The sequence below is a fragment of the Vombatus ursinus genome, unplaced genomic scaffold, assembly GCF_900497805.2.
Source record: "Vombatus ursinus unplaced genomic scaffold, bare-nosed wombat genome assembly UNPS02014791.1, whole genome shotgun sequence".
NCBI lineage: Eukaryota > Metazoa > Chordata > Mammalia > Diprotodontia > Vombatidae > Vombatus > Vombatus ursinus.
The window spans coordinates 63,792,086-63,812,991 of record NW_020954569.1 but is presented as its reverse complement, the minus strand read 5'-3'; the positions used below and the strand labels follow the sequence as shown (position 1 = coordinate 63,812,991).

The 20,906-nt window shown below is 42.8% G+C and overlaps 1 protein-coding gene across 2 annotated transcripts in view; it reads left to right on the top strand.

Annotated features, from left to right (window-relative positions):
* Positions 1–20,906, top strand: part of LOXHD1 (lipoxygenase homology domains 1) — a 272,249-nt gene that overhangs the window by 137,621 nt on the left and 113,722 nt on the right. Inside the window, exons 19-25 of one of the 2 annotated variants that reach the window (XM_027869010.1) lie at positions 219–657; positions 1,402–1,556; positions 4,991–5,124; positions 7,818–8,008; positions 10,448–10,552; positions 12,755–12,886; positions 14,686–14,850. In XM_027869010.1, the coding sequence (XP_027724811.1) occupies positions 219–657; positions 1,402–1,556; positions 4,991–5,124; positions 7,818–8,008; positions 10,448–10,552; positions 12,755–12,886; positions 14,686–14,850 (1,321 nt within the window). The remainder of the gene's footprint in view (positions 1–218; positions 658–1,401; positions 1,557–4,990; positions 5,125–7,817; positions 8,009–10,447; positions 10,553–12,754; positions 12,887–14,685; positions 14,851–20,906) is intronic. The other variant, XM_027869011.1, reaches the window with a different exon arrangement.

The window sequence follows — 20,906 nt, the reverse complement described above, 5'->3', positions numbered from 1 at the left end:
TTATGGTAGACCTCAAAAGGCAGGCTTGAAACCTCAGACATAATGTGCTAAGCAATGACTAATTTCGAGATTTAGAGGTTCCTTCTAGCCCTTGTTCCTCATGATCTTATGCCTGAGTTTGAGCTGGATTGGGGGCTCTGGGGGGCTATTCTTGTTCGGGGGAGGGGAAGGAGGGTGGCAGGCATTTCCCAAGGCACTGACCTGTGCTTTGGCAACAGCTGGAGGCAGCAGATGTGGGTGAGATCTTCAAGATACGCGTGGGCCACACAGGTGAAGGCTTCGGGTCCGGCTGGTTCGTGGACACGGTGGAGCTGAGACGCCTGGTGCTGCAGGACATGGAAATCACCCCAGAGGAGGAAGCCCGAAAAAAGAAGGAGAAGGACAAACTGAGGCAGCTGCTGAGGAAGGAGAGGCTTAAGGCCAAGGAGCAGAGGAAGAAGAAACAGAAGAGTAGCGACGTGGAGTCCTCGTCAGAGGAGGAATCTTCAGAGGAATCGGAAGAGGAGACCGAGATTGAGGATGATGAGGAAGAATTAGAGGGCATGCAGGAAGTAGTTGATGTCTACAGGTTCCAAGCCAATCGATGGCTAGCCACTGACGAGGAGGATAACGAGCTTGTCATGGAACTGGCCCCATCCGGAAGATCCGGTCCCGAGCGTAAGCCTGAGACAGGGTTGAACAACCTCCCTGGAACTGGTCAGGCCCATATTTCTGACGCTGGGTTGTGGACTCGGGCTTCAAAAGGGCAAGGCTCACTTGGTTCATCCCATGACTGCCCCTCCGTATAGACAAGATTGGCAGTCATCCACAGGTGTCACAAATATCTCCTTCACCCAGGTGGCCCAGTGCCTGAAATTCCACCATTAGTAATTTAGTCTTTGAGATTAAGCATTTTTCACTCTCTGCAGTCCTCTTGATACCCTTGGAAAGGGTAATAAACTATCCTAGCATATGAGGGGGAATGAGTTTATGAGATCAGATTTTTTTTTCCCAGGAAGGAGTCAGGGTAACATGAGTCTATTGAGTGCCTGGGTATGGGAGGTGGGGTTGAGGAAGGGGTTGGAGGAAGTAGTCAAGAGAGGTAAGAACACTAAGAGTAGGACATTATTTAGAAATAAGAGGTAGGAGATTCCGAAGACAAACTTCACTGGCCAAGTCTCTCCTAGTACCCTTGGACTTCTTAGACAGGGTAGGAATTGGGGGAGTGGGAGGAGGATAACGCTGGGGCTAGGAGACAACCTAGGGAAGCCAGTTTTGGCCCTGGTCTTAGAGGAGTCTACACCTGACCTTTGAAAACCCAGCATGCTGACAGTCATCTGTTTTCCTTGGCACTGGGCTTGGTTTCTCAGGGTTGGGCTCAGGCCTTGGTTTCCTAAATCTGACCTTATTTTGTGTCCACAGCCAATACCTATGAGGTCCAGGTGATCACAGGGAAGATGCCCAAAGGTGGCACTGATGCCAATGTCTACCTGAACATCTATGGTGAGGAGTATGGTGATACTGGGGAGCGAGCTTTAAGAAAATCAGACAAATCAAATAAGTTTGAACAAGGACAGGTAATGACAACAGCAATAACAATTTTTTTTCTAGGGCACTTTATATACATTCCATGCAACAAATTTAAAGAGATGTAAAGTTTACCAAGCATAGACCTTAGAGGCCATTGAATCCAACCCTCTCATTTTACAAATGAGGCAATTGAGGCACAGTAGGATTAAGTGACTTGTCCAGGGTTACTCAGCTAGTAAGTGAATGAATGAATGAAAAAGAAAAAACATGTATTAACACTTATTATATGCAAAACACTGGTGGAATGTGTTGGAATCAGGAATGATGACATAAAAATGGCAGAAGATCACAGACTTTTCTGTCTAAGCCCTAAACCCGTCTTTGCGTTCCTTTTGGGGGCATGAAGCAGCCAGCTTGAAAACTTGGGATTAACACTCATTCTATATACCTTGCAGCACTTTTGTTATGATCAAATGATTACGATTATCAAATGTTGACTATGATATTTTCTTTTGGATCAAACCTGTGGTTCCCTACTAGTATATTGAATTCCCAGTAAGGAGTATCTTTCTGTGCCAGCAACTTCTCTTTGACCTATAGTCTTAGAGCATCGTCTGGGTCACTGAAAGTTGTAGCGTTCTCAGTGTCACACGAGTCTGCACGTGTCAGAGACAAGACTAGAACCCAGGTTGTCTTTACTCTGAGGCTTAGTCTCTACCCATTATAACCCAGCTGCTTCTCTGAGGATGGTCATATGCAAAATAATTTTTTAAAAATCGATCCCATTTATAAACCTTCTTAAGGTTTGATAAAGACTTTACATGTTGCATTATCTGATCCTCGCAACATGTTGGGAGGGAGTCTGGGAGAGTAAATGGAGTTTTGGACTTGGAGTCAAGAGGATTGGGTTTAATTCTACAGCAGACTTACTAGCTATGTAACCCTGAGCAAGTGACTTAACCTCTCTGTGCCTTTGTTGTTTTTCAGTCATTTTTAGTCATGTCCGACTCTTCATGACCCCATTTGGGGTTTTCTTAGCAAAGATGCTGGAATGGTTTGCCATTTCCTTCTCCAGCACATTTTACAGATGAGGAAACTGAGGCCAATAGGGTTAAGTGACTTGCCCAGGGTCACACAGCTAGTAGAAGTCTGAGGCCAGATTTCAGCTCATAAAGATGAGTCTTCCTTACTCCAGGCCCAGCACTCTATTCACTATGGCGCCAACTAGCCAGCCATGACTTAGTTTCTTCATTTGTAAAATGAGGAGGTTGAACTCAATGGCTTCTAATGCCCTTCTAGGTCTAGATCTCTTGCCTCCAGGATTAGATGTAAGTGCCTATGCTTGGCATTTAGAACCCTTCATAGTCTGGCTGCTGGCCTTCTTGCTGTTCTTCAGAATCTTTGGTTCCCCTCAAGATTCAGTTCAAGTGCCACCTTCTACATCAGGTCTCTCTCAGTCCCTTCAGCTGTCAATGTTAATACCCCTAATCATCTTGTATTTGTTTTGTGTATACAGTTGATGCTCATTTGTGGGTTCTGTATTTGGGAATTCGCCTGCTCACTCAGATTTATTTGTAAACCGCCCCCCCCCCCCAATCAATACTCAGGACACTTTGGGAATCATTCACAGACATGTGCGGTGTCTGAGTCACCCAATGTTCATGTTTCCAGCTGAGGTCGAACAAGGCAATGTTCTGCCTGCTTGTTTCAACTCCCATACTGTGAACAAGTGTCCTTTACGTGAGCAAATTTAGTGCCACATTTTTTGAATTTTTGTGATTTTTGTTGGTGATTTCACTGTTTAAAATGGTCCCCCAGCATAGTGATGAAGTGCTATCTAGTGTTCCTAAGCACAAGAAGATGGTGATGTGCCTTATGGAGAAAATATGTGTGTTAAATAAGCTTCAGTCAGGCATGAGGTGTAGTGCTGTTGGCTGGGAGTTCAATGTTAACAAATTGATGATGTGGTACATCCAGAAAAAGGAAGAGGAAATTTGCTAATCTGTAGGTAAGGCCACTCTGGAAAGTGTTAAATTAAATGTTGTGACCATAGGCTTACAGGAACCTAACCCCTGGAAACAAATACTTTGGTATTCACCAATTCATCATTCACAGTGACTTTATCCATCATTTTTGTTGTTCGGTCATTTCAGTCGTGTCTGACTCTTTGTGACCCCATTTGAAGTTTTCTTGGCAAAGATATTGGAATGGTTTCCTTCTTCAGCTCACTTTACAGATGAAGAAACTGAGGCCAACAGGGTTAAGTGACTTGCCTAGAGTCACACAGCTAGTAAGAATCTAAGTAAGTTTCGATTCGAACTTGGGAAGATAAGTCTTTCTGACTTCAAGTCCATCACCCTAACCACTGTGCCATTTAGCTGCCCTGTGTACCCATATAAGTACCTGTTATCACCTCCCTTAGAATGTAAGCTCCTTGAGGGCAGGGACTGTTTTTTTTTTACTTTTGCTTTATTTTTAATGTCCAATATCTAACATGATTTCTGGCTCGTAGTAAATGCTTGACAAATGTTTATTGATCGATTTCATTGTTTGCCATTGACTGCATGCTCCTGCAGGGTAGGAAGCTTAAGGTTTTTGTCTTTTTGTCTTCTCATCTCCTGGAGTAGTATCTGCATTGTACATGGTAACTACATGTTTGTTGTTGATTATGATACTTTCTTTTGGACCAAATCTGTGGTTCTCTATTGGTATATTGAATTCCCAATGAAGTAACTCCCTCTGTGCAGATCAACAACTTCTCTATGACCTGTAGTCTTAGAGTATTGTCTGGGTCACTGAGAGTTGTAATGTTCTCAGTGTCACATAAGTCAGCATGAGTCAGAGACAAGACTAGAATCCAGGTTGTCTTTACTCTGAGGCTCAATCTCTATCCACTATAACCCAGCTGCCTCTCTGACAATGATCATATGCAAAATAATTTTTTAAAAAATTGCTTCCATTTATAAACCTTTTCAGAGTTTGATAAAGACTTTACATATTACTTTATCTGATCCTTGCAACATCCCTGGGTGATAGGTGTTGTTATTCCCACTTTACAGGTGCAAAAACTGAGACAGGTTAATTGACTTACCTAGGGTCACTTTGCTAGTGGCTGACACAGGATTGTAACTGAATTCTTCATAATTCCTTGCCCAGCTTTTTACCTACTATGCCATGTCAAACATAGACAGAAGTGGATATATGACCAATATGTATCCCCTTCTCAGCCTTCCTCCCTCATGCATCCTCTTTCATGATCAAATATTGGCAAATAGGAGTGAGAAGATGTCTAATTTCATGGCACGCTTAAGCTGCTGAATAGCTGTACCAAATAGCCAATTGGCTAACTGGATGTTTCACATTCCAACCTGCTGCTTTGGATTTAGTGTTCCAAAAAATAGTAGTCTTGAGCTTCCTCTAGAAAAAGGGTAGAATTATAGGACTTGCTCCCTTCTGAATGCTGTGTCCTTGCCCTCCACAGACAGACACCTTCATCATCCACGCCATTGACCTGGGGCCCCTGAAGAAGATTAGGATTCGTCACGATAACTCTGGCAATGCCTCTGGCTGGTTCCTTGATCGAGTGGACATCACTGACCACAATAATGAAACCACGTGAGTAGGGGGCTGGCGAACTCACAGCTGAATGGCCAAGGAAGAGGCAAATTTTGTCCTTTGTATACGTTCCATTCTCTTAGGTGATCACCCCCAAATACCTCCCTACTCTACTGCTTTGTTAACGGTGATGCCCTCGAGCATAGTCAAGATAGACACCAACGTGCATTCTGTGATTCCAAGGGCACAGGTGAAGGACTCCCTTGTTCCAACTTAGTATGAACTCTGTAGCAAAACAATCCTAAGACTTTGAACCTTAGTTTGGCTTCAAGTCCAGTCAAAGACTGGTCTATATGAAGAAAAGTGTGTCATAATTGGGGAGGTACGGTGTCACAGATGATTCTAGATCATAATTTTATAGATAGGATCAACTATGATTTCTTAGGTATTAAAGCTGGCCACTTTCTCCTCCTTCACTCCTGTGCCTCACTCTTTACCAGGGTTAACCCCTCTGCTTGTTCAAGTGATGCTATTCACCCTGTCTCTTCCAACAGAATGCCCCCTCTGTCATCCCCTCTCTCACTTATTTTCAATCTTTCCCTCTCGCCTGGCTCATTTCCTATTGCCTACAAACATACCCATGCCTCCCCTATCCCGAAAAAACCCTCACTTCATCCTTCCATCACAACTAACTGTTGTCTCACATCTGCACTTTGTAGTCGAACTCTTCAAAAATGGTACTACAACAGATGCCTCCACTTTCTCTCTTCTCATTCTCTCCTCTCAATACCTTATAATCTGACTTCTGAATTATCATTCCACTGAAACTGCTCTCTCCAAAGTTGCTAATGATCTCTTAGTTGCAAGTCCAATGGCCTTTGCTCAGTCCTCATCCTTCTTGGCCTCTCTGCAGCCTTTGACACTGTTGATCACTCTCTTGACTTTATAGTTAGGGCACTTCGGGTTGAATCTCAGCTCCACCACTGTGACCTCTAGCCCTGGGCGCCACCTCTCTTGGTCTCTGTAAAATGAAAGGTTTAGATTCAATGACCTTTGAGGTCCCTTCCAGCTATAATGAGGTCATTTGATCATGGACACTCCATGATCCCTCCCACTGTGGTCGTGTTTTAATTGGACCCTCTAGAAGATTCAAAGGCATTGGGATTATTTCTCCAAGGGATTTTGAACCTCATGACAGTCATGGCAACAAATATTTGGGGGTGAAAGAAGCTTTTAAGAACCCTTCAAAGAATTTCATGACCTCATGAAACAGATCCTGACTTTGATTGGAGTGGGGTACTCATTCTAGAAGCAAAGTGGAAACTCCAGTAAGTTGGGCTAATTTGTTGACTGAGTACAATTTAAATGCAGAATTAGTTGTAAACCTAAGTCCCAATGTGGTGTGGTAAAAAGAGCACTGAATTTGGAGTTGGAATCTTTTCCTTACTACTTTGTGACCTCGGGCCCATAACTTCCTCTTCTATGGGCCCGAGTTTCCTCCACTAGAAAATGAAGGCATGGACCTAGATGATCTGTCTCTTCTAGATATAAGATCTTTTCTAGTTCTGATATTCATTCTATGATCTAATGATTCCACAGGCAAAATTCCCTCTCCCTCCACCCCCTAACCTCGCCTAATCTTCAGTTATCCCTTAAATTATCTAGTCTGCACACTGTGGTACCTCTCTGGAGCCTGTATCTTCTCTCCCTCCAACAGATTTAGCTTTTTTCTACTTCATCTCCAAAGTCCCAAGCACTGTGATCTGGTAACTAGTAATAAATCACATTTATGTAGTATTTTACAGCATACAAAGCCCATTCATACCCTGTATATAATTTGTTCCTGACTACAGCTATAGAAATGTCACAAGTATTGTAACTTCAATTTGATATATAGGGGGAAGAGGCTCAGAGAAATATAATAATAGCAATAACAATTAGCATTGATGCGGTACTCTAAGATTTGAAATGCATTTTACAAATGTTATCTCATTTTATCCTCACCACAACCTCAGAAGATAAGTGCTATTACTATTTTTATTTTGTAATAATAATAATATTAATATTATTTTAATGATGAAGAAATTGAGGCAAGGCAGAGGTGAAGTGACTTTGCCTAGGCGCACACAGTGAGCATGTGAGACTGAATTTGAACTCAGGGCTTCCTGACGCCAGGCTGAGTGCTCCATCTACCCTACCTAGTTGCCAAAAAATGACTTGTCTGACATTATTAGAAGGACTAGAACTCAAGAATACCACAAACAACCAAGCTCCATTGCTTGACACAGAGCATTTTTCTTATTCAAAGGGCAAAGAAAACAGATACGGTAGGATGAAAAATTTTATTTTAAAGTAAAATTATACTGATTTTGGATCATTTAATGTGCCTGGTCCTTCTGGGGCTATGGTTACCCAACTAGATAAGAGGGGCCAGAATGTAAACCTAGGTTTTAAGACTCTTAAGTCCAATGTTCTTGCCAACCTACTAGTAACCTATTCTAAGATACTTGTGGGAAAGAGAGTGGAGTCCTAAAACCTTCTTCTCCTTCCAAGTAGCTCTGGAAACCTCTAGAGAAAATGCAAATGTCTTTGTTGACCTTGCTGGGGATCACATCAGGCCAGGTAGGAGAAGATGGGGTACTTCAGGCCCTGTTCCTATCAGTTGACATTGACAATGGCCCCCTCCCTGTCTTCCAGAGACTGTCATAGGGTTTGAGGTGCCAGTCGACCATACCTCACTCATCTCCTTTTAGGTACTACTTCCCATGCCAGCGCTGGCTGGCAGTCGATGAAGATGATGGGCAGCTCTCCAGGGAGCTGATCCCAGTGGATGAGTCATATATCCTGAAGGATGAGAAGAATGAAGAGGAAGAGGGCGAGGAAGGAGGAGGAGGAGGAGGAACTGAAGACACTGGGCTTGCCAACCTGGCCCTGGATATGAAAGGTTCCCCTTGACCCAGTACTGATTCATTCCTTCCTGTCAACAATTGAGCCTCCTAAAGTCTTCAGGCTGTGTTCTATCCCCATTCTGCTTCTCACCACCATGATTCAATCTTACCCTCATTCTTCACTCTACATAAACCCTCTGTTCCTGTTGGGCCTTCCTGGTATCCTCACTGGGCTGCATGTGCCATGCTCATTCCTGCCTCCATATCTGTGCCTCTTACCTGGAGTGCCCAATGTTGTCTGTCCTTTAAAATCTGACTTAAGTTGCCACCTGAAACCTTCCCTAAAACCTCCAGCCTGTATTGGATTTTCTCCCTTCTGACTACCCACAGAATTGATTACTTAGGCTATATATTTGGCACTTAATCATAGACTATCCTGCTTTGGTCTCTAATTATTTCAATTCCATTACATTCAATATACATTTATTAAGTGCTTACTGTGTGCAGGATACTCTTCTATCAATTAATCAGCAAATACTTATTGATGCCTACTCTGCACCAGGCACTTGCAAAGCAGGGGAGGGACAAGTACAAAGAATGAAAAAATCTGTACTCACAAGTTTACATTCTAATGGGGGAAAAGTACAAGAACATAAAAAATATGTAGCATAAATATATACATATATACACACATCCACACACAAGTAATTAAATACAAGGTAGTTTGGGAGGGAGGGTACTAGCATTAATGGATAGGAGGGGGCACTGATCAGGAAAAGCTTCATGCAGAAGACAGTGTCTAAATAGCATCTTAAAAAAGAAGAGAGGGGACTGTGAGGTGGAAATAAGGAAGGAGTGCATTCTAAAGCTTGGGGGACAGTTATGCAAAGATATGGGGACAGGAGTGTTGTGAATGAGGAAGAGAGAGAGAGAGAAGGCCAATTTGGTTGGATGGTAGAGTGTGGGAGGGTATGGAAGGTCCAGGAAGTCTGGAAAGATAGATTTGGGTCAAGTTGTGAAGGACTTCAAAAGCCAATCATAGGACTTTCTATTTTATTCTAGAGGCAATAGGAAGTCACTGGAGTTAGCTGAGTAGGATGTCAGATGATTGAGATCAGTGCTTAATGAAAATTACCTTCATAGCAATGTGTGAGACAAGAAGAGGTAGACCAGTTAAGAAGTGGTTGCAGTACTCTAGATGAGACATGATGAGAACCTAAGCTGAGCTTGTATTCTAGAGAGGTTGCAATAGTAGAAACAGCCAGATTTGGTATTGGAATGTACATGGAGGGTGAACTATTATTTTATTTCCCCAACTTGTTCTTTGATGAAACAGAAAAGGAATTGAGTTTATGGTTGGCAGTAACTCTCACAGTTTACCTGAAAATTAAGGAAGTTTGGCTTCTCTGTACCCAGTGGCCTGGCATCATGGGAATGGCCCAGGGCTGCCACTTAAGGGTGTCCTAACTCCAGACAGGGGACAGATGCCCTAGTCATCTCCAGGGGTGATGCCATCAGTCTCACAACAGTATTTGTTGGGTGTTCACTGTGTGATCCCAGAAAGAAGGGAAGGACCTGGTTCCTGCCTTCAAGAAGTTTTCAAGCTAATGGAGAAAGAAAAGATAGCACATGGGACAGATACATAGAAACAGGACAAAAGGAATATATGAAAGTGTTCGTAGCTAGTTGAAAGGCAGTACGATGCTGCAAGTAGAGGATAGGTCTTGGAATCAGGAAGATTTGGGTTCAAGTTCCTGCCTATGACATGTTACTGCTTGTATGACCATATGCAAGGCATTTAACCTTTTAGTGCCCTCAGGCAATTCCCTAAAACTCTTAAGTTACAGAGGTGTTGGCCTGCATTAGTGGAGGGAGTTTCCATACCAGGAGTTCCCTATATCAGTGCATTAATGAAATCACCCCACAACCAAAAAAAAAAAAAATCAGAGCTAATTATAGGTACTCAGAGGTAGAATGCTTGGGGTTTTCAGGAAGGATTGGAGTGGCTAATCCAGGTGGGGCACAACAAGGAAAGCTTTCTGGAAGAAGTGAGATTAAACTGAATTTTGCTTCTAGGAAAGGTTACGATTTATCAGAAAGGAGGAAGAGAAATTCCACAGGTTGGCAGACAAAGTCGCACCATCCATAAAGAGCACTGGGACATTTGCTCAGTGACCCATGGAACAGACCTAATTTCTCTGGTGGCAGCAGGTAGCTGAACTATAACCACAGCCCATCTCCTTAACCTATTCCTTAACCCTCCCCATGACCTCCCATGAGGTCATGCAGAATATCACCAGTTTCTGGGAGCACGACCCTGGAGGCTCTTCCTAGTGGCCATGGAATCAGGAAAATTTGCCTGGCCTGTGGACCTGAGGTTATCTGACTGTGTCAGTGACTCATGGGCCACAATCCAGACCTGTCCTTTTCTCCCACCCTGCCTGAGACTGAGAACAGCTCACATTGCTCACACCTCCATGCCCCTCACCTGGCAGATAAATCAACCATGTATTCAGTGACCGTGAAGACTGGCGACAAGAAGAGAGCAGGCACAGATGCCAATGTCTTCATCACCCTTTTTGGCACAGATGATGATACAGGTAAAAAGCCTGGGTGTGGAGTGAGGCTTGATTCATTTAAATAAATATGTCCTTAGCATCTGGATTGAGTTGTAAGACCTATCTATAGCTTCCCCTATAAGCTATAAGGGACCATATTGAGGGTCAGCTAGTCCATCCCTCTGCCAACAGGCAAGACTGCATTCAAACCATTTCTTCAAAAAAGAGTGCCTCCTTTTTGGCAAAGACTCTATGATATTCCCTTGTTTAAACAGCCTTGTGTTTCTCAAGCAATGTGGATTAATTCAATAATTCAATAACTAGTATGTAGTCCTAGTCTGCATCTATACTTTTGGAACTTAGAAAAGAAAAACTCATAAACCTATTCCAAATTCCACACAGGCCAGCAATGCATAAAACAATAGGGTTGTTGTTGTTGTTGTTGTTTTAATGGCCTTTTTAAACTCATACAAGAGGCGGTTCACTACCTAAATGGAGGTAGGAACTCAGAGGATGATGGGGTGGGCCCACGAGGTGAAGACAACAATTAGTGAGGTCTCTAGAGCCTCAAGGATGGGAAGGGTGCTCTGGACACATCCGGAGGTGGAATGAGGGATTAGTGATGGTTCTTCAGTTGGGCCATCCCCATACTTGGCACACTCTGCTCCACCAGGCTCATTGGTGATCACTCTTCCGGGTCAACACAGGGATGGCTGGGTCTCATTTGCCTCCCTAGCTCATGGAGGCAGCCAAGTAGTGGAGGGTTTTAGAGGGAGGAGCTGGTTCTCACTTGGGCCTTTCTGAATGATTTCCCATCTTTGAAGTCTGAGGCAGAAAGAGCTAGGTATTGACTGGAGGAGGTCCCGATGAATCAAATAGGAAAAGCAATTTGGGGACATGATTTCTGGGGTAAATTTATAGAAAATGACAAGGTGGGAAGAATCTCGGGAGGAGGTTGTCAAGCAGGAAGGACAGACATGACCAATGTCCAGAAAAGAGATAGATCAGAGCAAGTGAGTCTGATGGGTCCCAGAGAGGTTCATAAGCATGAGCTTTTTGGGGACTGTCACAGAAATTCTCTACCATATCTGACCTAAATCCATCTTCCTCCATTCTAGTCCATTGTGCCTTTTTTAGCCCCCTGTTCTCAGTCCTGCTTATATGGTAACTCTTGATGGACTTGAAAATTATTAAATGAAAGCTCTTTTCCCTCAGCCTTCTTTCCCTCAGGATAAATGTCTCTAGATCTGTTAATAGGTCTTTCTACTTGGGTCCTTTCTCAAATTTCACATTGCTTCCTTTGATTTCCCTGTGGCCATCACTGGGTTTGCATTTCAAAATCTGAATGACAGCGGTCCTGGTCCCCAAACATGAGGGAGCTGCTTGCTGTACTTTCCATCAGCTTCCTTTATTCCTCTCCTGACATTGGAGACTATTGAGGGGCATGGAAGAGAGTGATTTTGCAAATGTTAAGCAGATATGACCAGTAACTCCCAAGAGCAGCAGGCAGTGTGCTAGACAGAAGGTGCCAGCGTCAGTGGGCAGTGCCAAGGAACCTGAAGACAACTGGAGCCTTCCTGCAGATTCCCTTCTCAGGTTTGTAGCCAGTCAGCTAGCAACCTACCTCTTTAATCAGTCGGTCAGTTGCCCAGCCTGCTAACCTTCTGAGTACTCAGTGGGTGCCCAGTCTCTTACAAGATGTCTACATTTAATAAGGTAGATGAAACAAAGGAAGTGAGTGAACTGGAACCTGGGTTGGCAGATTGGAGAATAGGGTCTATTAATCCCAAAAGAATTCCTATGGGAAATAGGCCAGAGCTATGATTCAAGGGAGATGAAGGAGAAGACCAGGAAGACTTGGAAGGAGGGTGGGTTTATATTACAGAGAAGGACAAGGCAGCAACTCACAAACCCTTTCCAAATTCCAGAGTGACATCAAGATCACCACCAGACTCATAGGACTTTATACTCGAGCCAAAAGCTAAGGCGTGGTGTCTAGAGGGCACAGCTCCTGGTGTGCCCTTTCTCTCCTTCTGTCCCCTTGGAGGACTCTTGCAAGAACTCCCCCTGTCCTAGAGGCATACCTCTTTCTGCCCGGGGAGCGTTCAAGGGTACCAGCCTCACCCTCTTTCCTTTCCGAGCTGGAGAGAATGGGAGGGCTGGGCTGTTCTCAGGCTGGAGTGATGAAGTTGCTTTAGAGGATCCTGCATGTGGTTAGTTATGTGGGGGCTACTGCATCGGCAGGGACGATTCTCTTGAAGTCTTCCAAGTCCAGCAACAAGGACAAGTTTGAGAGAGGGAGCATTGAAATCTTCACGGTGGATGCATTTTACCTTGGAGAGCTCCAGAAAATCAGGATTGGTCACGACAATACAGGTGAGTCCTGTTTTTTGGTTTTTTTTTTTTTGTCCCTCATTTCTTGTTAAGAACATAAGACCCCCCAGAAATATCACCCTAGGTCAGCCCCTGCTATCTGTGGTTCAGGCTTATTTCTGGAAAGGAGTACCAAGAGACAAGTTGTCCGTTGACCTGCCCTAAACATCCCTCCTTGTTCCCAATAAACAATGAAAGATCTGTCATCTAAACTCAATTTGAATCCATTAATATTTGGAACCTTTAATCCTCCCACATGGCCATTATTCACGGCAGGGCCCTTACCACATGTAAGCGTCTCCTAATTATTCTCTCTGCTTCCATTTTCTTCCCTCTCCAACCCATCTTCCATGCAGGTGCCAAATTGATATTCCTGAAGTACAGGTTTGGCCACAACACTCCCTTCTCAAGAAGCTTTAGTGACTCCCTATTACTCCTAGAAAATACCAACTCCTCCGAAATTTAAAGTCCTTCATAATCTCATTGCAACCTGGTTTTCTGAAGCAATTTCATATTATTTCGCTCCACTCACTTTATGTTCAAGACAGCTTGACCTATTGCCCACAGCATTCAGTCCCTGACTCTATGCCTTTGACTTGTTCCCCTATGCCTAGAAGAGTCTCCTTTCCTACCTCTGCCTCTTGGGTTGCTTAACTCCATTCAAGGCTTAGCCCAGGTGCCACCTCATACCTACATGCTTTCCTGATCCTCTCAATTATTATTCTCCCACCCCAAAATTACCTTGCATATGCTTTGTATTTACTTAACTCTCCATATGTTATCTTTCCCCTGTCCAAGTAGAATGTAAGCTCCTTGAGGGCAGTCAGTTTCATTTTTGTTTTCATATCCCCAGCACCTAACACCTAGCGTGGGATATAGTATGAGCTACTTATTGTTGGTTGGATAGAATTTTACCATCTCTTGGGAGTAAAGAGTTTACTCTTCGTAAGTCCACTATTTATAGTAGGCTTTCCTTTGGTTTACTCATGTCCCCTTGGGGGCCACACAAGTCCCAGTGTTCCTGAATTTAGAGAATGAGGCTATGTCCTCCTCCCTCTCTTATTTGTCCCTGTCCCTACAACTTTCCCCACTTCCACCCTCATATCCCCGTTTTCTTTTTCATTTCTTCCTCTGTGTTCTCAGTGCCGACTCACACGTGTATGGCCCTGCTGAGGAAGGAAAGACCACTTTGCACATACACAGAAATGAACCAAATTACACCTGCTTTCCTGTTACCATCTTCCTCCTTTCATGATAGTAATTAATTGTGTCAGCAAAGGAATCCTACTTCTCTCCTCCATCTCCTCATCCAGGACTTCAGCTACCCATCTTAGAGTAATTTCCCTGTTTTCAGAACTGGCCCTGGGAGGAATTATAAAGTCTGTGGGGATTGTTTTTGGTATGCCTTTAGCCTTCCCATTCTAAGAGGTCCCTCCCTTACATTGTAACTCTATCCTTTCTTTTCCTTGGATTTCACCATTATCCTCATACTCTGTCTCCCTTTCTCCTATCAGGACTAGCTCTCGCATCCTTCATTCACACCAGGAAGCGAATGACAGAACAGCTTATAATGCAATCCCTCTCAAGAGTGTGTGCATTTTTAATTAGAATCAAGGCCAAAGGGAAAAGACACTAATGGTGGAATTTCAGGCATTATCTAGTAGCTAGAGGAAGACTTGTGTGCCTGGGCAGCAGGACCTTTTCATGGCCCTGAAATCTTGCCAGGTATGCAGAAAAAAATAAAAAGTAACTTCAAATACTTCTCTGTCTACTTATTAGGCCAGATGTGTATTTTTCCCTAGGCAAGTCCCCAGGCTGGTTTGTCGACTGGGTAGAGGTAGACATGCCATCTCTAGGAAAGTGTCTGACGTATCCCTGTGGGCGATGGCTAGGAAGAGAGGAGGACGATGGGGCCATCTACCGGGATCTCTTCCATGCAGAGCTACAGACCAAAACGTATACTCCATGTAAGTATCTAGCGTCTCTCTTTGTGTCCTTCATGTCTCACCTCGAATACTGCCTGACTCTTTCTACTAGATGCACTGTGGAATGGGCCCACCCAGCTGGCTTTGGGCCTTTCATTCCTTTCCCAGAGGATCTGGTGTAGGTATGGGCTGGCAGCATGATAAAGGCACTTGAAGAAGGGTCATAAAATCTGGGTCCTGATCTCACCTCTTTTACAAGTTGGCTGTGTGATCTTGACCAAGTCACCTCTTTTGACCTATTTCCATATCTGTCAAAGGCAGGGCATAATACCTATCCTTGATCCTTCACAGGATTGTTGTAAACATCAAAGAAGTAGATCTAAATAAAAGCACTCTGAGAATGCTAGAACTGTAAAAAATATAAGGACAGATAGGTGGTGCAGTATATAGAGCGCAGGACCTGGAGTCAGGAAGACTCCTCTTCAAATATACTCTCAGACATCTAATAGCTGTGTGACCCTGGGCAAGTCACTTGACCCTGTTTGTCTTAGTTTTCTCATTTGTAAAACGAGATGGAGAAAGAAATGGAAAATCACTCCAGTGTATTTGCCAAGAAAACCCCACATGGGGTCACAAAGAGTTGGACATGACTGAAAAGCGACTCAATAACAACAAAATCATCTCTAGGCTCGCCCACCAATTTTCATTTCACTCATTAATGCTACTGTGCACATAATTACTTGCCTACTCACCTAGTATAAGAATTTCTCCTGGTTCTTGGAGTGAGGAAGACATTGGAAAAGATTCATAGAATCACAGGCCTTCAGTGTTAGAAGAGACCTCAGAAGGCATCTAGTCTAATCTGTGCCTGAGCAAGAATCACTATACCATATTTGACAAATGGGCATCTAGCTTATCTCATTTGAAGGCTTCCAGTGAGGGAGAGCCCAGTAGTTAGTCAACAGTGTCAGCAACCATTTAGTAAGTACCTACTGTGTGACAGGAACTGTGATAAATGCTGAGTTTACAAAGAAAGGCAAAAAAAACCCCCCAAAATTGGGTCTCTGCCCTCAAAGAGCTCACATTCTAATGAGGAAGGCAATCTCAGAGGAAAGGCGCTAAGGGGAGTGGGGTAGGGAGGAGGCACTGGGAAAGGCTTGAAGAAGGGTAAGATTTAAGCCGATTCTTGAAGAATGCTTGGGGAAATGGTATGCAGAGGTAGAGAGGGTGAGTATTCTAGGCACTGGGGATACCTGAGCAAAAAGAAACAGTTGGGAGATGGAATGTTCAGTGATTTATGGCAAGTAGACAGATGTTGCGGAATCATAAAGCATATAGAGGGGACTCAAGTGTAAGAAAACTAGAAAGATAGGAAAGGACAAGGTTATCAAGGGTTTTAAGTGCCAAGAAGAGATGTTTTTCACTTGAACCTGGAGGCAATAGGAAGTTTATTGAGTAGAGAGGTGGTCACTGTTGTGCTTTAGGAAGGTCACTGTGGCAGCTGAATAGAGGCTGGGTTGGAGTGAGGGAGATCTGAGCCAAGAAGACCAAGAAGAAGGCCAATGCAGAAGTTCAGGGGCAAGGCAGTGTGGGCCTGCACCACAATGGTGGCTGTGTGAATGGGGAGAAAGGGATGCATGTGAGGGATGTGGTGAAGTTAGAAATGGGAAGACTTGGCATCAGATATATGGAGTGACTGAGAAAGGAGTCAAGGCTGCCTGCAACTTCTGGAAACATCTGTCCCACTTAGGAAAATTCATTGTTAGGAAGATTTTCCTAGTGTCCAAGGTTAGGGTTAGGCCATGGGCAAGTCACTTAACCCTGATTGCCTCCCCGAAAAACCAAAATAAAACAAAAATAGTTGAAGACAACTATCATGTTCTCCTTAAGTTTTTTCTCTCTTTTTTTCCAGGCAGAACACCCTCTGTTCCTTCAACTGGTTCTTATACAGTGTGAACACACCCTGGATTATCAGTGTCCTTTCTTAAGATGTGGTGCTGGGGAGGTGGTCTGACCAGGGCAGAGTAGAGGATATAAACTCCATTTATTTGTTTGACATAGGGAAGTGTAGGGTGGGGAGCTGTTGGTCTGGAAAAGCTTTGGCATTTTCTCCCTTCGGTCAGGAAACATTAAGTGTCCACTTGTAAGGCATGTAAGAATCATATGATAATTTGACAAACTAAATCAAACCAAAGCGGGATTGTATTCTAGGAGAAGGAGAAACCTGATCCAGTGGATAGAGTACAGGATTCATAATTAGAGGATCTGGGTTAAAATTCTGGCTCTTCTACTTTCTACCCTTGTGACCTTAGAGAAGTCATTTAACCTCTCTGGGCCTCAGTTTCCTTTTCTACAAAATGAGGTGGATTGGACTCAATGACTTCTAAGGTCCCTTCCAATTCCAAATCCACGTTTCTAAGTTAATTATTACTATTTTTAATGGAACCAGAGGTTCATTTCCTCTTCCTAACAATACCTAATCATCCAAGTCTGCATTGGAAATTTCCTCTCTGAGAATGATGACTTTTTACATTATTTTGTCAGATAAGGGATCAGGGCTCCACAGAGCTTCTGGGGGACACAAGGGAAAAAGAAAGGGGTTCTAGTCCATCCCCAAACTTCAGAAAGGGTCCTTATTAAGTACTGCGGAGCCTGAGGCTCTAGATTTTTCCTGGCAGCTTCCCTGTAACTCAATTCCTCTCAATCCAGGCAGCATATTCTAAGTATTAAGCACAGAGATGAGGTTCCCAAACTCTGCTCCTCTTAAGTTTCAAGCTCAAGTACTGAAGGGGTTGGAATAGGTGACCTATAAGGTCACCCTTGTAACACTACAGGTTTATGATTCTCATTATAACCTTTTTTTTTTTTGGCAAGGCAATCAGAGTTAAGTGACTTGCCTGAGGTCACACAAGCTAGTGAGTATCATGTGTCTGAGGCCAGATTTGAACCTCCTGAGTGTAAGGCCCATGCTCTATCCACTGTGCCATCCAGCTGTCCCATAAATTTTTTAAAGTATTGAAATGGAGCAATACAGGAATATCAAAATATTGTCTAGACCAAACCTAAACCTAGAAAAATTTCAATCTGTTCAATGTCCTGCCTGGGTTCCAAATAGAGAAAACTAAGTCAATTTAGGCCCTGAATACTGAGACTCATGATGTAAGACAGACAAATTGACACAGACAAATGTGTAAAAGCCCTGGGGAGAACAGAAAAGAAAAGACACACTGACTGTAGCCTTTGAGAATGGGAAAATCAGTTTGCTTGTTAAGAGCCAAGGGAATGGGCAGGGGAGAAAAAGAAAGGGAGAAGGAAATTTTGTGGCTCTCAGAGGTAACCCTTAGAATGTTTGTTTCATTGATCTGCTTCTGACTTCCTCCCTTAGGAGAGTCCACACTTCATAAAACAGGACTTTTTACTGTCTGTGCTTTAAGATTGCTGCTTCTGGCCTGGTATTTTAAAAAAATCCATTTACCCTTCATTCTTCTTAACACATCTGCCAAACCAGGCACAAGAAACACTCAGTTTTTCAAGGCCCAGGAGCTAGGGAGCTGCTTCAGCCTCCAAGAAAGAAGGCAGGGAATAGGGTGTCTCTGTCTCTCTGTCTCTGTCTCTCTCTGTTTCTCTGTCTCTGTCTCTGTCTCTCAAACTTTTTGGTCTTTCGACTACTTTACACTCTTAAAAATTATTGAGGACCGTCCCAAAGAGCTTTTGTTTATGTGGATAATATCTATCACTATTACCCTATAGAAATTAAAACATCTTGATATCATTATGAAAATATTATGAAAATAGTTTTGATCTTGCTGAACCCCTGAACGGGTCTAAGGGACCCTCAAGACACCCCACATCATACTTTGAGAACCACCATTCCAGTCTTCTTAAAATTCCCAGTATTGAACTGGGAGAGCTCCACCTCAAAATCAGGAGTTATTCACAGTTCAGATTCATAGGCAGATTAGTGAAGGGCTTTTGTCCAGGTTAGCAGTCTCCAAACATTTCATTGTGCATGCCTTCAGGAAAATATTTTTAGGCGTGCACCTCTAGTATTTGTGTAGTTTTATTTCTAAACTGCATTAATGTACTATTATGCAAATATATCAGGTATATTATAAAAGATTCAGAAAAATAGAAATTAAGAAAGGATGAGATAAATGTGAAATAAATAATATTTTTAGTTTTATATTTAACAGCACAAATTATCCTTTTTGTTTTTTAGAACAATGTGATTCATTAACATTTATTTTTTAAAAATCATTGTGTATTCCAGGGTATAAATAAAATGTTAGTAATTAACTTTTCAATCCATTTCAACAACATAAGTAGCCAAACAGAGGAATTCTTTATTTTAAAGGGACTTTAAAGTTCTATGATAATTTTATTATTTATTAAAATAATATTAAATTAATATATATTTTATATAATTATATATTTAAAGTATTATTATATAATTAAAAGAATAGCAAGTTGTACATAATAGATTTGCAGTTTCATATACAATCATCTTTTTTCTATTCTATGTTAATGGATATGCTGTATTTCTTAAGTTCAGAATAAAATAAATAAAATTTAAAAAAATAAAAATCAAGATACATAATACAATAATCAAATAACAGGTCATCCCCATCAGTGAAGATAATATCTTTTCAGCACGATCCATGTTTCTTAGCATGTATTTATTCACCACACACAATGCAAAAACATCAAGAAAATGTGCATTGTCATTGGTTTCAACACAGCAGAAAGTTTTCAATATAAATCCATGCTCCTTGCTTTATGTGGCTGGGCCTAATAGATTGTATCATATCTTAATTTCCTATTCATGTTTGGATATTTTAGTTGTGTTTTTATATGAGTTTGAGGAGCAGCAAAAAAGCCAGTTTGGCTGACTATAGAGTGCAAGAAGGGGAGAAATGAGTCAGGAAAGGTAGTTTGGGGCCAGGCGGCGCATGGCCTTAAATGACAGAGTAGTTTATATTTGATCCTAGAGATAATAGGGCGCCATTGAAGTATATTGAATTGGGAAAGGCAAGGGGTGGTGGCATGTAGCAGCCAGGCCTCTGCTTCAGGAATATCATTCTGGTGGCTTTGTGGGGGGGGGTTGAAGGGGGGAGGAACTTGAGGCAAAGAGAATAATTAGAAGGCCATTTCAATAGTCCAGGAAAGAGATGAGGAGGGCCTGTGGCAAGGCTGCAGTTTTGTGAGCAGAAAGGGATGTCTAGGAAGGATGTTGTGAAGGTAGAAGCAAGAACAAGAAGCAAGATCTGTCAATGGGTGAGCTAAATGAGGTGAAATATGAGTGAAGAGTTGAGGCTGTGAATTTGGATGACTGGAAATTTGATGGTGTCCTTGACAGGATAGGAAAGTTTGGAAGAGGAGTAAGTTTTGGGGGGAAATAGAATGTAATGAGATACGAAGTGAAGAAGGCAAACCATCCATACCTGCTTGTCCTGTGCACCTCACTCTGCCCCAAAGGGTGGGATTTGTGCTCACTGATTCTTGTCCTGAAAAGCTATGCCTACCACAGCCATGAGGTGATTGGAGGACAGGGGATGCCTATGCTTGAGGGGAGAATTGCCCAATGACAGTTGCATAACTGCTAGTGTGGGTCGTGGTGGGGTAGGGCAGAGTCAGGAGAACTCTGCTGGTGCAAGTACTGCAAGTGAAGGGTAGAGGTGCTTGTCTTAGAAACAAGTGGCACCACTGGCTATCTTTGAAGAAGGTGATATGTAGCCACGTCTCCACCCTCTGATTGGCTGATCACATAATTCTAATGGACACACCATGCTCCTTTGGAGTCACGCCTCCTTCCTCCTAGAGAACATAGCCCCCATTTTGGAGACAACTCATCTAAACTCAATGCCAGGCATTCAATTCAACAACAACAGTAATAATAGCAATATTATTATTAATATTCACATTTCTCAATCACTTTAAAGTTTATAAAATAATTTCCTCACAGCTACCCCATAAGACAAATAGGACCAATATTTATTATCCCTACTTTATAGATGTGGAAATTGAGAATCAAAGAGGTTCAGAGATTTTGCCCAGAATCACACGGAAAGCAGCAGGTCAGACCTCTGTCTTCTGACTCC